The sequence below is a fragment of the Gorilla gorilla genome, chromosome 1, assembly GCF_029281585.2.
Source record: "Gorilla gorilla gorilla isolate KB3781 chromosome 1, NHGRI_mGorGor1-v2.1_pri, whole genome shotgun sequence".
Taxonomy (NCBI): Eukaryota; Metazoa; Chordata; class Mammalia; order Primates; family Hominidae; genus Gorilla; species Gorilla gorilla.
Window position 1 is genome coordinate 50,308,388 of NC_073224.2, and position 22,328 is coordinate 50,330,715.

At 45.4% G+C, this 22,328-nt stretch overlaps 1 protein-coding gene across 10 annotated transcripts in view; it reads right to left on the reverse strand.

The window, feature by feature from the left end:
- Positions 1-22,328, reverse strand: part of SRGAP2 (SLIT-ROBO Rho GTPase activating protein 2) — a 255,698-nt gene that overhangs the window by 12,174 nt on the left and 221,196 nt on the right. For all 10 annotated transcript variants that reach the window (XM_031014226.3, XM_055369873.2, XM_031014224.3 and 7 more), the window contains exons 15-19: positions 15,210-15,287; positions 14,154-14,288; positions 12,172-12,277; positions 5,944-6,168; positions 1,785-1,864 (exon numbers count right to left, since the gene is read on the reverse strand). In XM_031014226.3, the coding sequence (XP_030870086.1) occupies positions 1,785-1,864; positions 5,944-6,168; positions 12,172-12,277; positions 14,154-14,288; positions 15,210-15,287 (624 nt within the window). The remainder of the gene's footprint in view (positions 1-1,784; positions 1,865-5,943; positions 6,169-12,171; positions 12,278-14,153; positions 14,289-15,209; positions 15,288-22,328) is intronic.

Consider the following 22,328-nt stretch of genomic DNA (forward strand, 5'->3'; position numbering starts at 1 on the left):
CAATCTATCTTTATTTTTGTGTGGGCTTCTGTCTCCTCATCTGTAACATGGAGATTAATAATCGTGTCTTTTTCATGAAGTTGTTATGAAGAGTCAATGAATTACAGTTTGTAAAAGTGCTTAGAACAGTGTCCGGCCCATAGTAAGTGGTATGTGTGCATGACTTATTGTTATCATTATCTTCGTCTGTGCTAGGCTGCAGGTAGAGATCAAAGAGCAAAGAGAAGGCTCCCAGAAAGCTGGAACCTGAGATGAAAGTCGGCTATTCTGGGAAGCAGAGAGAAAGGCTGCTTAAAAATAAGACCATGCCTAGACGGCCCTAGCTGGTGGGTCTGCTCCTGCACAGGAGGGGTTGGAGATTTCACTATAGGAGGCTGGTCAGAGAAGGCCTGTCTAAATATACCCACCTCAGTTCTCTACAGCCTCGGGTACGTTACTCGACCTCCCTGACCTGCATTTTCTCAACTGTAAAATAGCGGCCATATCTTTTTCACTACAGATTAAGAGATAACATATGTAAAGCCTCTAGCAGAGCTGGCCACGAGGTAGGCTCTAACCCACTACTCATTTTCCTAGTTCACCTACTCCCCTCCTCGAATGTAGCAAATGATCATATGGATCCTTATGACATCAGGATCTAAATAAGCAGTCCTATTTTTTTTTTTCTCCTTTCAAAGCTGGCCTAGAATTGCAGAATTCCCAGCAAGGCAGGGAACAGGGAAAACTCCACAGACTGTTGCCATTTCATTCTTGTGCCCAGAAAATTCTGAGGCCCCTTGTCAGCTGCTGAGACTTCCAGAGCCCATGTGATCCAGAGGAGGTGTGGAGCTGTTGGAAGCGGGGGAAATGTGCTGGCTGGACAGACCCTCATAAAGCATGGACACTGCTGAGGGGCCTGAGGATGACAGCTGAGCATTCCTCCCCTTGATGCACGCCCACCAGGCTGCTCGGCACTCGCATGTCTGTACTTTGGAAAGGGTCAGTTTTTCCAGTCGGTAGGCGTGAAAGCATGTGGTTTCTGCATCCTCATTCCCACTCCCTCTGGCTTACTTCTATTGGGTTCTGGGCAACCAGCTCTGCTATTTCCCACCCCAGGCTTACTTTTTTTTTTTTTTTTTTTTTTTTTAGACAGGGTCTCACTCTCTCACCCAGGCTGGAGTACTGTAGCACAATCACAGCTTGTTGCGGCCTTGAACTCCTGGGTTTAAGGGATCTTCCTACCTCAGCCTCCCAAGTAGCTGGCACTACAGGGATGCTACACACCACCATGCCAGGCTATTTTTTTTTTTTTTTTTTTTTTTTAAGAGACAGGGTCTGGCTATGTTGCCTAGGCTGGTCTTGAATTCTTGAACTCAAGTGATCCTCCCGCCTGGGCCTCCCAGTGCTGGGATTACAGGCGTGAGCCACCACACCCAATTGCTTACTGTTTTTCAAATGTACTTTCCTTCACTTTGTTCTCCAGCTGTCTGGCAGGAGTCTAGGCTATGATAAGGGACCAACATCATGCTGCACTCAGGCCAGACAAGGAGCTGGGAGGTGGAGCAAGAAGGCTGAAGGGCTATGAAAGGCCTAGTTCTTCACCTCTGGTTTAATACAAGCGATTCTATTTGAGAAGGTGGGCTACCTCTCCAAGGAAGGAAGGGAATGAAATTGAGACAGGGAGCTCTCTGCCTGTCCTCAGGGGACCGCTGGGCAGACAGGTTCATCAGATGCACAGGATATATAATCACTTTCTTCTGCCTCACCCCTGGCGTCCCTACTGACCAGGAAGCAGGGCCTCGTACCGTCATCGCTCGTGTGGTGCTCTGCGGTCACATCCTGGGTTGAGTCTTCAACCGAGGTAGTCTCTCCATGAGGGCTATCACTGCAACAGAAGCAAGAGTGACAGGGACATTAACATGTGCTCATAAAATTCTTGTCTTCCCCTTCATACAGCCTCCCTGGCGTGAGGGCACTGAATCCATCTTATGCTCTCTATATCCTAACTGCACACAATAGACAAATGCTTATAATGAAATACAAAGCTCTAGAGTTTTTCCAGTCTAGCTCCTGCTACAAAAACCACTTGAGACTACTTGGAACTTAGAATATCTCAAGACAAAGGGAAGCCCTTTTGAAGGTATAAACTAAATTCTTTAGAAAATAGAGAACAACTCAACTCCTCAAGGTCTGATTCTCTACGTGAATTCATTCCTGGTTTTCAAGGGGGAAGCAGGGTGGAAGGGAAACACTGGGTTTCGGCATCAGATAAAACTGGATTCGAAAACCAGCTCTGATACTTGGTAGCTGTGTGATCCTAGGCAAGTTATTTAATCTCCTTAAGCCTCAGCTGCCTCATCTATATACTGACGATAAAGATCTATATCCTCAGCTGTGTGAGGATTTAATAAAGTAATTTAGTCACAAGTTTGGCACAGAGCGGGTGTTTAATAAATAGTACTTGCTTTCCTTCTTTCTCATTTTGCTTGATGCCTCTAGGTTGCCTTGCAGTTCAGACTGTGAACTGGTGAAAAAGTGGAAGGTGAGTCATAGGAGAGGGTGGGAAACAAAAGTAGGGGAGGAATAATCTGCTATGGGCTACAGGGCAGGATCCTGCTATGGGTTAGAGGGCAGGGGAGAGAAGCTGGGTCAAGTTCTTGAAATAATTCATGAAATTTAAAATCATTCAGGGTAGGTCAGGCACAATGGCTCACACCTGTAATCCCAGCACTTTGGGAGGATCATTTGAGTCTAGGAGTTTGGGACCAGCCTGGGCAACTTAATGAGACCCTGTCTCTACAAAAAAAGAAAAAAAAAGAAAAAAGCCAGTGTGCATGCTGTGGTTCTAGCTACTCTGGAGGCTGAGGTGGGAGGATTGCTTAAGCCTGGGAAGTCGAGGCTGCAGTGAGCCATGATCGTGCCACTGCACTCTGGCCTGGGTGACAGAGCCAGATCCTGTCTAAAAAAAAAAAAAAAAATCATCCAGTGTAAGGAATCGAGAAATGATAGAGAGGTTACTAGGAAAGTCATTTCTATTCCTGATCTCCTGGCTCATGGACTTCAGAACTCATGAGGATGGGCACCAGGAAGTTCTTACTTCCTGAAAAGTAGAGAAACTGTTCATTTCTAAAGTTCTTCCTCTGGTAGTAGGCAGTAACAGGTGAGGCTTTCCAGGCAGTTGTGTGAAAGCACCATCACCCACTCAGCCTGGCAGCCTGGCCGCACAGTTTCCACCTTGGAACCCTCCAGCCTCTTTCCCCATGGGATGGATCCTACACTCCTGGGAAGTTCCTCAAAGACTGGGTGACCAGTTCAGAACTCGTCCTGTGTAGAGCAAGTCACTTCCAAGGAGGTGTCCCAGGCTCCAGAGAACATTCTAGAAGAATATAAACGGAGATTCCTCTTTGTCAAAAAATGTAGGCACAATTTCTCACTGTTTTCTAGGGCTAAAAACCATCTGATGAATCTGATGAATTTTGTATGTTCTGGAAACCTTTGAGATGGTGGGGGTGGCGGGGGAGAGGTTCAAAGGCAAACTTTCCCTCAGGGCTTCAAGTTTATTTACACAGCCACCCAGTAAGGCAACAGTTCTAAACTTCAGCGAGCCATGGAAGGCTTGTTAAAAAACACTGCCCCATCTTCAGAGTTTCTGTGTCACTGGGTCTGGGTGGAGCCAAATAATGTGCATTTCTAACCAGTCCTTTGTGACACAGATGCTGTTGGTCCAGGGACCTCACTTTGAAAACCACTGCTTTATGAGAAAGGCAAGAGGATGCTTTCTGAGGTCTCTTCTAGCCCTAAAATCCTATGCTTCTCTCGAAACACACTCCATCCCCAGCCTTTGCCCTTGTGCACCCACCAGACCCAAAAATACCTGAGGTCTCAGGAGCAGTCCACCATGCCACCCAGCCGGTAGTCCTAGAAAACCGGTTCCAGTTTCAGGACTGGCAAGTGTGGTGAAATGGATTTGTCTCTCCTCTCCACAGCTGTAGGGAGGCCATGTGGCCTGGTGCTCTCCTTTCCATGGCTGTTTGGGTCTCCTGACCATTCTCCATTCTCTTCTTAGTGCTCTATCTCCCCTTCTACCACCCTCACTCACCTCCTTACTGCCTTAGCTCCCGGGGCTGGCACTTCTCTCACTTCCCAAAGAAGGGAGAGGAGAGGCCATGAGCCTTCCAGGTGGGTGTGAATCCAGCGGTTAGAAGGTCCCTCTCAACCCAAGGTTGCTGACTCTTGTTCCTCAGGTGCTTCTAGCCTCCCACACAGTCTGTGGTAGTAATGTTCCCTGACTAATCTTGTGGTTTTTCCAGAGGCTGCTAATAAATGTCGAGTGCACAAGAAACAGGTGGGTAGGTTGGGAGAATATCTTGGAGGAAACTGGAGGAAGGCACCTGTCCCCGTGAGCCACACCCCTCCAGGACTCTGACTCACTGGGCTGGGACTCAGGGGCCAGGGCTGTAGGGGTCTCTGTGCCCCGGGCACTGGACCAGAGCCTGCAGTGGTTTGATATTTGAGAAGTGAGGGCGGAGGTTCTGCCTGACTTTAGAAGGAAGGGAATGCTATTCTACAGCTTTTCACCACTCATGCAAGGGGGAAAACCAAAGCTCTAAGTCACATGCACAAGGACAGCTCCCTGGAGCTCATCATCCAGTAGGCTGAGACCTAAAGTGACCAACAACCTCCCCAGTCACCACCAACCATCTGTCGGTGACAAAAAGCTTTCTCTCCCAGCTGGCCAGCATAGGTTCCTCCAGCTTGGACCCAGACACTGAAATCTGCAGTACAGCAGAGAGGGATGAACCCAGGGATGTCACTGGTATTACTAAGTTCACAGAACACAAACGCCACTTTCTTCACTCCTTGGGCAAGAGGCTGTTCTGTGGGGGTCAGGGAGAAGCGTGGACCAATTGGCCTCTAATTAAGTAAACAAACTCCCCTGTCCTCCCCTACCTCAGTCGATAGCAATGGGGCTGGCCGAATTGGTTCCAGATGTTGAATTCAGACAGAATCCGATTTGGGCTGGCTTGTGCTTTCAGCTCAGGCTGAAACACTATTTAGGGGAAGAAGGGAGAGGCAGGAGGAGGGGGAGGTAAGGGACGTTAGGGATTAAAAGAGAGAGGCAGTTGTCTTTGTGTTTAGTGAAAAAACGACGCTGTAAATGGTACCATGGCGGGTGGCATGGGGTAACGGACTGTACCCTGTACAAAGAGATGAGATTGGGGTTAAATTCCCATCACTAGCGTGGCCTAAAATACTGTCACTGGCCTTTCTGGGTTGCAGCTACTTCATCCATAAAATAGAAATAGTGATTTGTTCTTTGTCAAACAGAGGGGTCTAGCAAACATATATCCCAGGGATTCCTTTTAGATCTCTGTTCCGAAGCTAGGTCATGGAAAACCTGGCCCCACAGAATGGAATGCTGCTTCAGGGGAGGACTGTCCCTAACCTGCCAAAAACAAGGCTTACCCTTCTTTCTCTTCACAAATCTCTAAAATCATTCTGAAGTGCCAGCTTACAAACTCATGGTCAGGAAATTATGCCTTTTATCTAAACTCTTCCCAAAAGGAAGGGAATTCCCTGGGACCCAGGATGGTTTTTCTCAGAATACAGAGCACAGAGTAGAAGCCCAAGAGACACTGTTGATGAATAAAGATCACTTCTAGATGCAACTTTATAAAAAGTCCTTTCTTAGAGATTAGTATCACAATTAATGTTGTCAATATCTTTCAGAATAGTCCCTTGCCACTCAGAACTCATCAAAAACGGAGGTGGCAAGAAGTGGCATTTAGTCTGTGGGTGGGGCCGAGGTGGGGGCTGCCTATAGCATCCCCAGACCCTAGTAGCCTGGGAGTGAGGAGTTGGGAGGATCTGGGTGTTTCCCTTTGGTTTTCGTGTGGCCATCTGGCTCCCATGCCAGTGTGTGCTAGTGAATCCCTCCCCTCCTCCCGTCCCAAGCCCCCCTACCAGTAATCCTCCATGCTTCCTCCTCTGCTGTAGACAGGGCCCTCCAGCTCCCTGGGGCTTGGGAAGATGTTCTCATGCTGGATGATGATGGTTTTGATCAGCTCATTCACGTGGGCTTGGCAGGACACCTGGTCGTGGCCCTCTGGCACTGACATTAGCGAGGGCCCGAAGCAGATGGCGAGGTTGTAGGGGTCCATCATGTTCTCTTCACTGAACTGTGATAAACTGGAGGAGAAGGGAAAGGGGGCAAGCTGGAAAGCTCTCGCATGAATGCCCAGAAAACACAATCACAGGAGGCGCTGCCAAGAGCAAAAGCAGAAGGTCCACAAATTGCCACCTGCCTTTCTGGGTGTCAGAGACTTTCCAGAAAGTAAGCTGGGGAAAAGACTGACCACCAGAATGGTCATTCAGGAGCTCAGGAAATGCAAACTAGAGGTACTTGCTTGCAGCTCTGATCCCTTCTCTTTTTCCAGCTCCCATTTCAAATTCTACTTAACCACCCCATCCTCATCCCTATCCCCGGATCTTATCTATCAAAGGCCACATGACCTTGAGAACATGTCACTCTGCAGAGCTGAATATGGCTGCTACACACCAACATACTAAGCTGCCAGGGCAGACGGGGACCCTCAGGTTGCCCTGGTAAAGATATGGTCAGAGGCACAGGCACTGTGCATTGTGTACCTTCTTGCATAACAAAATAATCAAATTATTAGGGATATTCCTTTCTAGCCTCTAGACTTATTAACAAATAGCCAACTGATTAGCTTTTGTATTCCATCAAGCCAGTGAATTTCTTCCTAGAACAGCGAATGCAATTGTTTTTCGTGTTCATAATCTCCTTCTATATTATTACATTCAGGATTTATTCAGGAAAAGGTCAGCATGCCATTTGGCTTCTGCTCGGGCTTCCTCTAGATGCAGGCTGATTTCATTCTCGGGTATTTATTTATTCTGGGAACTCTCCCCTTCTCAGCCAGCAGCTGTTCCAGCCACACCTCCAACCTTGGCCAAGGACCCAAGGCCTTCAATGAGCCACTGCACCTGATGAGTCCCATTGGGCCTTGCCCGTCCAGGCATTGAGGGCTGGGCCAGCTCTGGATACCTCCCCAACACAGCCTGCAGAGCTGTGAGCTCTGCTGAGGAGTCTCCCTTATAGGCATGGGCAGGATTTGATTCTGAGAAGGAACCAAAGGTCCTCTGTTGGGAAACGAGGCCTGAGACTCAGCTGTCTCCATCTGAGTAGCTGTTCTTCAGAACTGATTGCAGAGTTTGTTTCTGTAGTGTACCCCTCATCCAGCCTCACATTACAAAGCCCATTACCCTCTGACTCAGTGGTTCTCTCCCCTCCTGGAGATGTACCCCCTGTCTGTTTGCGAATCACTGCATGACTTGAAGAGTGGTATTATGGACGTGATGGGAAAAAAGAGTTGAGAATCACTGTTCTCTAGAGCCTAGAATCAAATGCAGGAGAGGCCAGCAACGGGGGAGGTTACAAATCTCATTGGACTGCTTCACAGGAGTTCTTAAAAGTGTATAATCTTTCCCCGGATCCTGAGTTCAAAGAGAGCAGAGATTTAGAAAAGACTAGGGGAAGTTTCTAAGTCTACTTCCTAGTCAAATTAAAACTGGGGAGGGACAGGAGGATAATTACCTTGGTAACCTCAGAGCAAACAACTGAGGCATGAGGTGCTGCAGGCTTAAGCTGTAGCTAATCCAAGGCTGGCCAGTTCCCGGTGTCATGGAGGGACAAAGAGGAGGAAGGCCTTGATACTTTACAGTGATCTGACAATGTTTTGGTAACATAAAAGAAAACCAGTAGTGTCTGGGAAGCCTGATGGTCAAAGGGAAACAAACTCTAGTCCTGAGAGTCCTGAGTCAAAGCTCTGTGAAAGATGAAAAATGTTGGGAAGCCTGCTAAGGTAAGAACTGTTCAATTCATAGGTGGCTACAATGACCAGGAGCTTGAAGAGGACACATGTTTGTGGACTGTGGTCTCATGATTCTAGGTCTATTTTGTTGCTCCCATCAAAATACAGATGAAAATCCATTTTTCTTTTCCAATATACAGTGGGAACATCTAAGTTTAGGGGCTGAAGCAGTGGTTCTTTTTTTTTTTTTTTTGAGACAGAGTCGCCTGTCTGGAGTACAGTGGTACAATCTTGGCTCACTGAGGCCTCTGCCTCCTGGGTTCAAGTGATTCTCCTGCCTCAGCCTCCCAAGTAGCTGGGACCACAGGCGTGCGCCACCACGCCTGGCTAATTTTTATATTTTTAGTAGAGAGAGGGTTTCGCCACGTTGGCCAGGCTGGTCTCAAACTCCTGACCTCAGGTGATCCACCCGCCTTGGCCACCCAACATGCTGGGATTACAGGTGTGAGCTACTGCGCCTGTCCTAAAGCAGTGGTTCTTAACTATTTAGGGGACACAAGTTCCTTCAATAACTTGACAAAAACTAGTGATTCTCTCCCCAGAAAAATTCACATATGTGCGCATATAAATGCACACAGTTTTGTGTAAAATGTCATGGTGTTAATAATCTTTGAAGTCCCTGAAGGCTGTGTCTAGTGTAAGAGTATAAAAAACTGGATTTTTATTTTTAAAGAAATATCTAGGCCAGGCGCAGTGTAATTACAGGCTCATGCCTGTAATCCCAGCACTTTGCGAGGTCAGGATCTCGCACTTTGTGGATCACCTGAGGTCAGGAGTTTGAGACCTGCTTGGCCAACATGGTGAAACCCTGTCTCTACTACAAATACAAAAAAATTAGTCCGGCGTGGAGGTATGTGCCTGTAATCCCAGCTACTCGGGAGACTGAGGCAGGAGAATCGCTTGAACCTGGGAGGCAGAGGTTGCCTAAGCAGAGATTGCGCCATTGCACTCCAGCTTGGGGGACAAGAGCAAAACTCCATCTCAAAAACAAACAAACAAAAACAAACAAACAACAACAAAATAAAAACAAAGAAATACCTAAAATGGATAACATTAGTAACAACTCTCTGCTTTAAAATTTTTGGTGCCAACTTGTAGTCACTCATGCCATGTCCTCAAAGAGTTCTACTGTATTTCTACAGTTTCAGTTCATATTATTAGTAAATTCTCCTAACTGATTTGAACTCATCTTTTGTGCTTCATAAAAAGGTTCAGCATTGTGGTTAGGAACAGAGGCTTTTTGGGGCGCCAGGATTGGTGTTGGGAAACTTACTTTTTAGCATGCACTTTGCTGGATTTTTAACTTTTTTATGATATGCAATTACCTCTCCAGAGGGCCCCTGCTAAGCTGTACTTGGATTCCAGACCCACTGAAACTGAGATATTAGCTTTTTTGGTTCCTTGAGATTGACAATGTGTCCAATCCAAGAACAAACCATAGCCAGAAATAAAGTACACATACATCCAGGACTCACAGCAATGAAGAAAAAGGGTCCTGATGGTCTGGGCCCAGGCAGAGTCTGCATCGGGAGCTACCTGCCAACTATTGCTACCCCTGTCCGGAAGTGCACGCCTGTCAGCTGCTGTCTTCCTGTGGAGGTGGTCTGCTTTATCATTTGTGTCCTGCATTCTATTTATTATTTTAGAAAACACTTTATTAATGCTGCATTTTTTTAATGTTAACACTTTGATGAGCAAATCAATCTCGTTTCAATCAGAAAAAAAACCCAATAAAAGCAAAACAAAATGAATAATTTGAATTGGTACAATTCCTATGCTGTCTTCAATAGTGGCTGCCGTCTCTGCAAGCAGCAACCCTGCATGGATGCTTATTCTATTGTTTCTCCCCACTGTACTGTCACATATAGTCCCCCAGCCCTCCCTGTTTTCCCCTCATCCCCATTTGCTCACCACTGTCATGCTCCTAGCTCTGGGGGCACAAACTAGGCTCATGTTGAGGGCAGGTATTGGTCTCTGAGGGGAGACAATGACTGGTAGCCCTGAAGGGACTAACTCGAGAGTAATTCGCAGAGTTTCCAGGCTGCACGTGAACATGCTGTGTGACTCACTGGGGTGTTCAACCCAAAGGCAGTGGTGGTGCTGAGTCAGGGCCTGGCCAATGAATAGAGCAGACACAACCGCATGGAAGAGACAAGATGGGGAACAAGGACCCTCTGTAGCTCTGCAGGGCCAGCAAGGGGGCTACATGATAGTGTGGGTGCCCCAGAAAAGGTCTCAAGCTGGGGCCACTAACCCAGATACCTATAAGGCCAGGTTGACCACAAACTTGGAAGCAAGCTGACACTTATGAAATGGTCTCTAAAGTTGTATTCCTTTTAAGCAGAGACTAACCTTGTAGAAGGCTCTTCATTTTCACAAAGAAATATATGCAAAAACACCTTGGCCCCTTGGTTTACCTTTTGTTTCCCCCACTCTGATAGATTCATGGATCCAGAGAAACATTTTTGTTCTCTATGAAAACCACAAAGCAAGAGTGATGATAAATAGCAACTGAATTCAGCCTCGGGATTGGGGGACAACGGGGAGGGCTGGGGAGTGTGGTGAATTGGGGAGTGCCTGCCCCATCTAGGGAGTACAGCCCTTACTCCACAGGGAATTGCTGCCACCAGGGACTGCAGAGTCAGTATCACCAGATCTAATAATTTTTCAAAAGAAGCTAGAAATCTAGGTTTTTAAAAAGTGAAATTTCCCCAAATGCAAGTATGATTTCATTGTTCTCAAGACACAATAGACACCTGAAGAGAACACATCTTCGGCTTTATCTGGCTCTCAGGGTGCCCATTTATAACCTTTGGTCTAGGCTGTTGAGGGCGAAACTGCAGCAAAACCAAAGTGAAAAGACAGAGGTGCCTCAGAGGGGAAGAATCACATGTCCTTGCTTGGTGCCTTTCCTGTCATGTGGGGACTCCAAAAGCTTGCTCCACACAAGGACATGCTGCTTGGACGAGAAGAAATGCCCCATCCACGCCCGCAGCCCCTCTGCTCCTCAGACCTTTGTTGCAGACACATCCGTTCCCTGGGTGATTAGCTAAATACCACCAGTACATGGGCAACTCCTGCACTGGCAGCTCCACTCCTGGTTTCTCCCTTAAGGGTTGGATTCCTAGGTCCAATTGTTCAAAATCTCCACTTGGACATCTCACAAGTGCCTCAAATGACCATGACCACATCAACACATTGTCTTGATTCCTTTCTCCACACCTTGTCTTCTCCAACTCCATAAATGACCTCCCTATGTCCCTGTCGCTCATGCCAACAATTTAGGATTTCTCTCTTCATATTCTATGTATAATCCATGGGCAAATCCCGTTAATGCTATGTTCAAAATGTATCACAAACCTGACCCCTCCTCACCGCTCTCCAGACTCAGCCACTAACACCTCTGGCCAGACCAGATGGTAACCTTGGGATAGGGTCTCCCTGTTTCTCTTCATGACCCTTTCCAGTAACTTCTCCACAAAGCAGTTGGCAGTTTCAAAAAAAATAAAATACACAAATCAGATGGTAACATGCCGGGTGCGGTGGCTCACGCCTGTAATCCCAGCACTTTGGGAGGCTGAGGTGGGCACATCATGAGGTCAAGAGATGGTGACCATCTTGGCCAACGTGGTGAAACCCCATGTCTACTAAAAATACAAAAATTAGCTGGGCGTGGTGGCACGCGCCTGTGGTCCCAGCTACTCGGGAGGCTGAGGCAGGAGAATCGCTTGAGCCTGGGAGGCAGAGGTTGCAGTAAGCCAAGATCGCTCCACTGTACTCCAGCCTGGAGACAGAGCAAGACTCCGTCTCAAAAAAAAAAAAAAAAAAAATCTTCGAATTGCTTCCTAAATCCAAATCCAAACTCGCTATTACCATGAATCTGGGGTTTTAAATGGCCCCGTGGCACTCTTTTCTCCTCCTCTGGGCTGCTGCTTGTACACTGTCTTCTCAGACAGGCCTCTGCTGTCCACCTCAACTACAGCGCTTCTCCCTCCTTTCATTCAGACCCCTTTACTCTTTCCCCTCTCTTTACTCCTTTTTATTTTTCTTCTAAGCACTTATTCCACCTGATATATCTGTTATTGGCTGTTTCCTTCCCTGGAACAGGAGCTAAATTATATCAAGGCTTTCATCTTTTATTTAACGATGTATTAAATAAGTCTAGCACTGTGGCTAGCACACAGTAGGTGCTCAATAAATATTTTGTTGGGATGGATGAATAGGCATAGGTCCATAGAGGAACTTCCAGTGCCCAAGCCAAAGCCTGATCCAGCTGTTCACTGGGAAGGCTACTCACTGATTGAGGAAGGCAAAGAGGTATCTCATGATAATCAGAGTGGTTTTGGGCAGGACTAGGAGGACTTTCCGGATGTGCAGAGCTCTCTCCTGCAGGTTGTCCATTGCTGAAAAGAAGAAAGCCATGTGTTATCCTCCACTATGACTGGGATCCCAGGCAGTAATGATCAGAAGTCCCTACTACCAGCAGGGGCAACACGGACAGCATCAGATCAAGCCCACACACAGCACTGGTGCAGTGACAGGAGTGTCATCCCTGTTGCTCCTTGGAGTAGGGCTGTTAGAAGAGGGCACCTGCTGGGCTCCAGACATTTACCATTGCCGGCTGTAAGGTGTATACTTCTTGGGCACAGGGAACTGTGCCAAATCCAAATCCAAACTCGTTATTACACATTATTAATATTAAACTGAACTAGGGTTGTTGTAATCTCATTGTTATTAATAACAAGTTTGGATTTGGATTTGGGCACAGGGAATGGGGTTAGAAATGTTCCCCACAGTATCTACCACCCTCTTATTCAAACAACCACTGACAGGGAGCTGCCGCCAACCTGCTGTAACTGCTCAACACAAAGCCTCAAAGGGCCTCCATCTCGGTGGGAAGAGAGGCTGTGCAAGAGGCCTGTCCTGCTCACTCCACACACATGCCATCTCATCCTCTGGACAAGTGTGGCTTATCTTCTCCCTCCCTTATCTGCACTACGAATGAGTAAAAAGTGGCCTGAGGCAAGAGGTAGCAGGCCCCTGGGTATGTAGTGATATTGGGAAGGAGACCTGAAAGATTTTCTTGTGCTGTGGAGAGGTTAATTATAGGTCAATTACAGGTCCTCCATCATAGGCAGCCTCTCACTTCCACAGTGTGCCATGTAAACACTGCCATTTTCTATGAGTGCCTTTATATGAAAGAGATGGGAAGTACTGGATTAGGAAGAAGAGTGTATCTCTAGGGAAGAACTGGGCAGCCAAGGGATATTGAACTGTCTTGGCAACCCCAGTTCAGCTTAAGATACTTCACCTAGGCCCAGTCCTGGAAAAAGACAAAGACATGACCCAAGGGAATCACATTCTTAATCACCCACATAACTCACTTCCACTAGACTCCCACAAACAGAAGTCAACAAAACAAACCAGAGAGCCAGCTTCCCAAATGCCCTGGGCATTTCTCAGCATAACAGAGAGGGACAAGTACTCAGGGCAGATACTGAGTGAAACTGGAAACTCAGCAGGTATGAAGATCTGGTCAACCTAGGAAGAAGGATCTTTTCTCCATTCAAAGGTACCACTCCCTCCAGCCTCTGGAGCCATCAGTCAGACAGGGCCTGCTTCCAGGCTGACCTGTATTAATCCAAGTTTCCATTGATTGTTTTCCCTGGCAAACAAATGAGAGGGTGTTCCAGTACCACAAGCTAAACCAAATGGCTAGGAATAGCTTTTCAAGACCCAAATTTTAGAGTAAGAGGCAGAGAACTCCTAAGAGGATAAAGCAGAGAATATATCTTTCTCTTTGGGAAAATATCTATTACTACTTTTAAATGTGCAGAGGGCTTTTGTTCCTAGAACACATATTAATACATTTAGCAGGTAAGCCATGTCTTGTTTAATGCAACAAGCATGAAATATTTGCAACGCTTACGCTTTTCCCCCTTGTACCATGAAAAGCACAAGCACTAATGTATAAGCTTCAAATACATAATTGAAAATAAAGGTATTTTACTAAAAAAAGATAAAGCCCAGAGATGAATCAGAAGAAAAAAAAAAAGCCAGGAGTACTGACTTGGGGGGGTCCTAGATTCTTACTGAAAAGTCTTTCCTCCTCCCCTCCCACCAGGGGATGAAGGAGTGAGGCTGAGGAGAAATTTCACTGGGGAAAAGAAAAACTTCATTGAAAAGCTTATGAGAACACACAGACCCTGTGGAAACTTTTTATCTCTTGCTACCGGTGCTGTAGCCCAGAAGCCAATCTGAAGCCAGAATGGTACTTACTGACGCAGGCCATTAGGTCATGAAAGATGTCCTTGGGGAAGAGAGGGTGTTCCAGCCCCCGGAAGTAAAGCTTCAGGACACCAGCTATGGAATCCATGTCATGGTCGTTCTGGTCCCCAGCCAGGGGGTCCTCTCCTGAGGATAAGCAACCCCCACGAAAAGGAAAGAGAGTGAGAGAGGCAAAAACACACAGGACGAACGTGGGGAGGGGGTGAACCATGCACGTCCTGGTCCCAATCCATCAGCTTTCTGCCCGGCATGGTGACCATGAGTGGGACAGACCAGGGAACAGATAAAGCAAAGACTGCTCCATTTCAGGGGCTCCAGGACCAAAGCACGGCAGATGAGTCCACCAATATAAACTCTCTTGTGCCAGCCTGGCTCAGGGACATTCCCTATGGGCTGAGGATGGGACACAGCAACTGTATCTCACAAGAATCATGAAACCAGGCTGGGACTGAGCCCCCGCGGGGAGAAAAATGAGGCCAAGGAGGCCAGCTCCTGAGACTGGCTCTCACGTCTCCTGGCCTGCAACCAAGAACACCTACTTACAGAACAATCATGCCAGAGCTCCCTATGGAAAATTTCATATCAGATGTAATTAGATTTAATGATAGGGCCAACCTCAAATTGAAACTATATATATCCATTACAGTGACGGAAATTGCCAAAGCTTGCCCATTACCTTAATAGCCCACAAAATAATAAATGGGCTACAATGAACAAGCGCATTAGCCTTGATATTAACTGCTACCAAGGGTTCCGGGTGAAGCCATAAACCGCCCAGATATCATAGTTAACTTCTTGGGTTTTGGCAGATCATCGGCATGAAAGAAGCAGGATGGGTAGGGCTACGAAGGAAGAAGGAAACTGGGATGTGCCCTGGTATTTCTCTGCATATCTACAGGGGAATGTGTACAAGACAGCAGGTACCCCCTGAAGAGACAGGTAAGTTGGCTTCCTGACCTCTGGGGACCTCTTAGAGAAGAAAGGGTAGAGCCAATACCCCAGGGGGCTGGCAAATACTTGGTTTTATCTTCAAGACTGATTCCTTACCTCTCTCAAAGGCATTTTTGATGTCATTCACTTCCACCTGGGATCCTGACACCCGGAAAATTCCTTCATGCTGTAGTCCTGGAAATACACAGAAAAGTGATCAAGAAGAAGAAAAAGCAAATTCACAAGCATAGTGCCAAGCTTAGTTGAATATCTGTCTCCCCCAGCCAGCATGTATTTAAGCACGCTGTCTCTCTTCTTTAGGCCAAAGGAGAAAAACATGTGCAAGGATGTTGGAAAAGTCACTGGAATAATTTCGAGGCATTCATTTTCATTAGAAAGCACCAAGTTAGAGACTCCTTTGACTCCAAGGGCGACTATGAGGCAGATTCCTTCCCTTGTTTTGCCTCTCTTTTCCCATCTGTAAAGCAAGGAAGTGACCCATTGGTACTTTTTTAAATCATCTAGGGTCAAGAACAGAAAAATGTACTCAGGAAGCTGAGGCAGGAGGACTGCTTGAGGCCAGGAGTTTGTGACCAGCCTGGGCAACATGAGACTCTGTCTCTAAAAAATGTTTTAAAGTAGCCAGGCACAGTGCTTGTAGCATGCCTGTAGTCCCAGCTACTCAGGAGGCTCAGGTAGGAGGTTCACTTGAACCTGGAAGTTAGAAGCTACAATGAGCTATGATCACACCACTGCCCTCCAGCCTGGGTGACAGAGTGGACTCTATCTCAAAGAAAAAAAAAAAGAATGGGAAATAGGTCAAGGCATTAGTTCTCATCAGAGGAGTTTCATAAGGTCTGAGATTATAATATTGCTTTAGCTGTTTTAACACGGTTTGACTGTTCAAGGGGGCAATGCTTTCAATACTCATGAAAAAGAGAGAACATGAAACTGTAAGTCAGGAGCGTCCAATCTTTTGGCTTCCCTGGACCACATTGGAAGAAAAATTGTCTCGGGCCACACATAAAATATTCTAATGATAGCTGATGATAAAAAAAAGAATCCCCCCAAAATCTCGTAATATTGTAAGAAAGTTTACGAATTTGTGCTGCAGCCCATGGGCCACAGGTTGAACAAGCTTGCTATGAAGTGATCAGTCAACAGATAGTATTGCCAGACATTGTGCTAGGCACTGGTTCCTGACTACAGCTTTACTCTAAAGACAAATATGTATGAATGTTATACTATGATAATGTGCACAAGAATTTCTTGGTTTCGTTAAAGAAAAAAATCATGAAAAAAATGCTGGCATAGTGACTGCTGCTAATCAATGCTTTCACAGAAATAAATTACTTGGTCCTCACAAGTAATAATGTCACAGCAAGGTAAAGGTTGGCAACAATCTCATTCTCTGGATGAGGGGATTGATGAGTGATAGCCAGCCTTAAGTTATACAGGAAGTAAGAACCAGGGCCATGACTCAAACTCAGGCCTTGTGGCTGCAATCACACTCAGTCCTCAACACCAGGCTTCTGGAGCCTATTGGAGTGCAAGTGCAGAGGCTGGAACCACACTGGTCAGTCCGAGCACGGACATGGCTTTTACAGACAGCACCACACACACAACTGCAAAACGGGTGAGAAATCCAGCAAGTGCGTCATCAGTGCCAGCCCCAGGGGTTGGACTGGACTAGCATCTCTGATTGCATCAGGACCGCTCAGCTTTTCTCAGGATCCCTGGGTCTCAATCTTAAGCATTCTGTCAAAATCCCTCTGTTATGGCACAATCCTTCAAAAACCTTGACATGCTGGAGAAATCTCAAATTTTATTTTAGGAAAACAAAATAGACTAATGCTACATTTTGCCCACTGTTTGAGGGTTTCTCAGTGAGGAGGCAGATGAATTCTATCAGCTAGACCTTTGGAGGTAAACCACATAGGCCGGGACTGAGATTTTGAATCCAACTGAAACAACACTAAGAAGTAAGCAGAGCCCGTCCGGGAGGGAGGTGGGGGGCAGCCCCTGCCCGGCCAGCCGCCCCGTCAGGGAGGGAGGTGGGGGGCAGCCCCCGGCCGGCCAGCCGCCCCATCAGGGAGGGAGGTGGGGGGCGCCTCCGCCCAGCCGCCGCCCCATCCGGGAGGTGGGGGACGCCTCTGCCTGGCCGCCCCTTCTGGGAAGTAAGGAGCCCCTCTGCCTGGCCGCCACCCTGTCTGGGAGGTGTACCCAACAGCTCATTGAGAACGGGCCATGATGACGATGGCGGTTTTGTCGAATAGAAAAGGGGGAAATGTGGGGAAAAGATAGAGAAATTAGATTGTTGCTGTGTCTGTGTAGAAAGAAGTAGACATAGGAGACTCCATTTTGTTCTGTACTAAGAAAAATTCTTCTGCCTTGGGATGCTGTTGATCTATGACCTTACCCCCAACCCTGTGCTCTCTGAAACATATGCTGTGTCCACTCAGGGTTAAATGGATTAAGGGTGGTGCAAGATGTGCTTTGTTAAACAGATGCTTGAAGGCAGCATGCTCGTTAAGAGTCATCACCACTCCCCAGTCTCAAGCACCCAGGGACACAAACACTGCGAAGGCCCCAGGGTCCTCTGCCTAGGAAAACCAGAGACCTTTGTTCACTTGTTTATCTGCTGACCTTCCCTCCACTATTGTCCTATGACCCTGCCAAATCCCCCTCTGCGAGAAACACCCAAGAATGATCAATTAAAAAAAAAAAAAAGAAGTAAGCAGAGGAAATATAGTTACCTGGCTTGTAATAGGCCTTAAGTTGTCTGCTCCTGTAAAGGAATCTCCAGAATATTCCTCACAGAGTGGCAGGCAATGTTAAAACCTCATTCGTACCAGTGTAATAGGACTATAATACTAGTTACAAATGGGATGTAAAAGCCAGATAATGTTGTTTAAAGATAGTATGTAAACAACAAGTGCTTTGAGAGAAACAGCCACATGTCACAACATGGTATAAGCAAATGTCATCTCGGAAACCAGGCTACTCACTATGTTCTAGTTGGTGAAGCCATTGCACAAATTCCTGAAAGAGCATCATCATCTTGATACTGTTTGGTAGGTTAGGACACCAAGGAAAAGCAGCCTTGGCCTGGGGGTCCAGGACAAGAAGAAATGAGAGGACAGCTCATTGGAAATCAGGCAGCAGGCCTGGAACACACGGAGCTCTCTTTAGGTCTGGTCTCTGTTTCCTCCTGAGAACTTATGTTTTGGAGGGACTACTATGTGTTCTTGCTCAACAGACAGAATCTCTAGATTCTAGAAGCAGAAACATTAATAAGTGGCTGGTTTCCAGAAAGTAAAGGGAAAAACCAGTTGGCTTTTTATTATAATGCAGGTGAATCCTTACATAACCAAAGTGACACATCCATGATCTTTTAAATTTTTTCTCAGTTCACATGAACATGAAAGTATAAAACTCATCAGACTTGGACTAAGTTATCTGGAAATGGCACAAAACCTTCCATTGTGCATGGGATCCAACCATTGCCAAAAGTTGTTCTCCTGGAGAATTCTTGAAATGATTTCTACAGCAGCCATCTCATGTTCACGTTACGTTGCTCCCTTCCTCATGAAAATGGTGGTTTGTTTTTTTGTTTCTTTCCATCATGATTCAGTTTCAATTGTTCCTCAAATCCCTTCTCTTCCTTTAAGCCTTCCTGAATCACCCTCACCCACCACTGAGCTTTCTCATCTATATAATGGGGACTATAATGCCTACCTCCCATGGGATTTGAGGATAGTTAGGATGTGAAAATCCCCAGCATTCAGTGGGCCACAGACTCTTTCAAGACTGACACAGGTTATGAGCTCTATCCTCATTAAATGCCTATACACAAAAATTTTTACTATGGTTTTTTAGGGAGTTCATGAACACCTTAAGCCCCTATTTGGGAAAAATCAATTTAGTGGAACAGATGTTTTTTGAGCAGCTACTATGTGCTCAATTGTTAAAAAATCCACAATATATTTATTTGCTTGATCCTAGAATATATATAAAATACTTTTAGAATTGCTAATCCATATCTGTGTGATAAAAAAATTACTAATTACTGTAAAATATTTGTTTAGAGATCTTTTTATCTTCAGATTTATATTACAGTCAAGACAAATTACTTAGGTTATTTTCTTCCTCATTCTCTTCATTGTGGTTATGTTATTCACTTGTAATACAGTTAGGTTTATATGTTACTGTCTGCATTCCATTTTGGGTTCTACCCATACTCTGCCTTTATTTATTTATTTATCTTTTTTTTTTTTTTTTTTGAGACAGGGTCTCACCCTATCACTCAGGCTGGAGTGCAGTGGTGTGGTCTCATCACAACCTCCATCTCCTGGGTTTGAGTGATTCTTGTGCCTCAGCCTCCCGAGTAGATGGGATTACAGGTGCCCAACACCACACCCAGATAATTTTTTTTGTATTTTTAGTAGAGACAGGGTTTCGCCATGTTGGCCAGGCTGGTCTTGAACTCCTGGCCTCAAGTGATCTGCCCACCTCAGCCTCCCAAAGTGCTTGGATTACAGGCATGAGCCACCATGCTCGGCTTGTTTATTTATCTTTCGAGTACAGGAAACACTAATGTTGTTCTAAAAGTCAAAACTACGCTAAGGTAAGAGAAATGCCACTCCTTACCATTTCCCAATGCCCCATTCTTTTCATGTTTTTTCCATCCATCCCCTATAGGTAACCAATTAAATATTAGTTCCTAGATTCATCCTTCCTGCATTTCTTTTTGCAGAAATGAGAAGATACATGGATATTCTTATATCTTCTTCTCTCTTACATAAAAGGTAATGAAATGCAAAAGAATATCTATATATATAGTCCCCGACTTGCAATAGTTTGACTTATGATTTTTTGACTTTATGATGGTGCAAAAATGATATGCATTCAGGAGAAATACTTCCAATGTTGATCTTTTCTTGTGCTAGCAAAATATAGTACGATATTCTCTTATAATGCTTGGCAGCAACAAAGAGCCACAGCTCCCAGTCAGCCACGTGATTACCACGGTAAACAACACATACTCTACAGTGTATAGTGTTGCCAGATGATTTTGCACAACTGTAGGCCAATGTACATGTTCTGAGCACATTTAAGGCAGGCTAGGCTAAGCTCTGATGTTCCCTAGGCTAGGTATATTGAGTACCTTTTCAACTTTCTATGGGTTTATCTGTACGTAACCCCATCAGAGGCCGAGGAGCATCTGTAGTATTCTACATGATACAGACTCTTTCACATTTTGTTTTTTTCACTTAACATATCCTGGGAACCTCTCCATATTAGTTCAAGGAAATCTTCCTCATTCTTGTATAGTACTCCATTGACTGAATGTCCCATAGTTTCTTCAACCACTCCTCTATGTATGGGCATTTAGGTTGTTTCTAATACTTTGCAATTACAAACAATGCTGTCACAAATAACCTTGTGTGCATGCATTTTTGTATTGTTGGAGATGTAACTTCATGGCAAATTTCTAGAATTCCTAGGATCTGCTGGATCGTAAGTGCATATGAAGTTTTGTTAGATACTGCCAAATTCCCTTCCAAAGAGTTGTATCAGTTTGCATTCCCATTAGTAACATATAAATGTGCCTGTTTCCCCAGAGCTTCACCACAGTAATGGTGAAGCACTCACGCACTGTGGCTGTAAGGGGCAGAAACAGGTACATTCATGCCACAATATCTGGAACCTGTCCACTTTTCAGCAAATACCACAGCTAACACCCTGGTCTAGGCCACCATCATGTCTTCCTCAGGCTACTGCAGTTGCTTCCTGTTTCCTTCTTACAGTCTTAGCTCCATAGAGCACCAGGGATCCTTTAAAAAGATGACTCCCTGTTCAAAATTCTCCAGTGGCTTCCCATCTCCCTCAGAATAAAATCCAATCCTAGCACATGAGGCCCTAAGAGTCTGGCTTCCATCTTCATCTCCTGCCGCTTCCTTTTTCACTCGCTCTGCTCCAGCTACGCTGGCTTCCTGCATACGGCAAGGATCTCTGCACTTGTTCCCGCTCCCCAAGATACTCTTCCCCAGATATCCACAAGGCTTACTCCCTCACAACTCTGCCCTAATGTCACTTTAGGAGAAGCCTTTTCCCTGAACCACCTTCAAACAGTGTTCCCTCTTACTTCTCCATCCCCTCACCCTGCTTTACTTTTCTTCATGACATTCACCAATACCTGACATATTGTATTTACTGGCTGATCAATTGGTCATTTGCTTATCCACCTTTCAGTGGAATGTAAGGTTTATGAAGGCAGAAACTTTTTGTTGGGATATAATAAGCAACTAATATGTATTCGTTGAATGAATGAAATGTATGCTAATGAACAGTGGCTCAGACTTTCTTCTTCCTATTGTCTCTTAGGCACAAATAATTTATCCTCCCCTGAACTCAGTTTGGACTTTTCTTTGCAAACTGTTTGACTGTTAATCATTACTATCTTGTGAAATATCTTATACTCTATTCTGAATTACCAAAGCTTATCTCTTTTTATTTAACTTATCACTTGCTTACTTATTTCTCCCAACTGCATCATAAAACCACTTAAAGACAGGAAGAGTATATTATTCCTGTTTCTGTTTTCCTACATGGCAATGCATGGTACCCAGCATTGATCAGGGACTTGATAAATTTGTTGACTGTTCAATACTGATATACAATGCTGTTACTTTAAATGAATAGGGATAAGATTTAAAAATTATAGCTGATTAGAATGAGATCAATTGTAACCATGCTATAATAATTACTATTCCAAAAATGAACCTGAGCAATGTTCCAGTTTACAGGGAGAGAAAAAGACAAGGAGAGGGAGAGAGAATAGCTGCCTCTGGATTTAGACAAGCAATATTTTATCTACCTCCTTAGCTCCAGAAAGGTCACTCTGCCCCTTTTCCTATCACAAAAAGAACAGCATCTAAAAACAATTTCTGATGCCCAGTTCCTAGAAATTTTCATAGCACTAGTTCTGTCCTTTATAAACACTCTAATCCCTGGGAAATCAATTCTCTGGCAATTATTTCGATCGCTAAATTCTGTCCAATGAGACCAGTAGCTGGTGAGGAATGGTGTTTATAAGATTCAGCTTCATCCAAGTAGAAGAGAGTATGATTTCACCTAGGCTGAGAAGCAGCCTGCCTCTGCAGATTCTCAAAAGTTGGATACAACTTTAAGACCAGCTACTAACTCAGCCCTTGGCCATGCTGTATCCAGTGA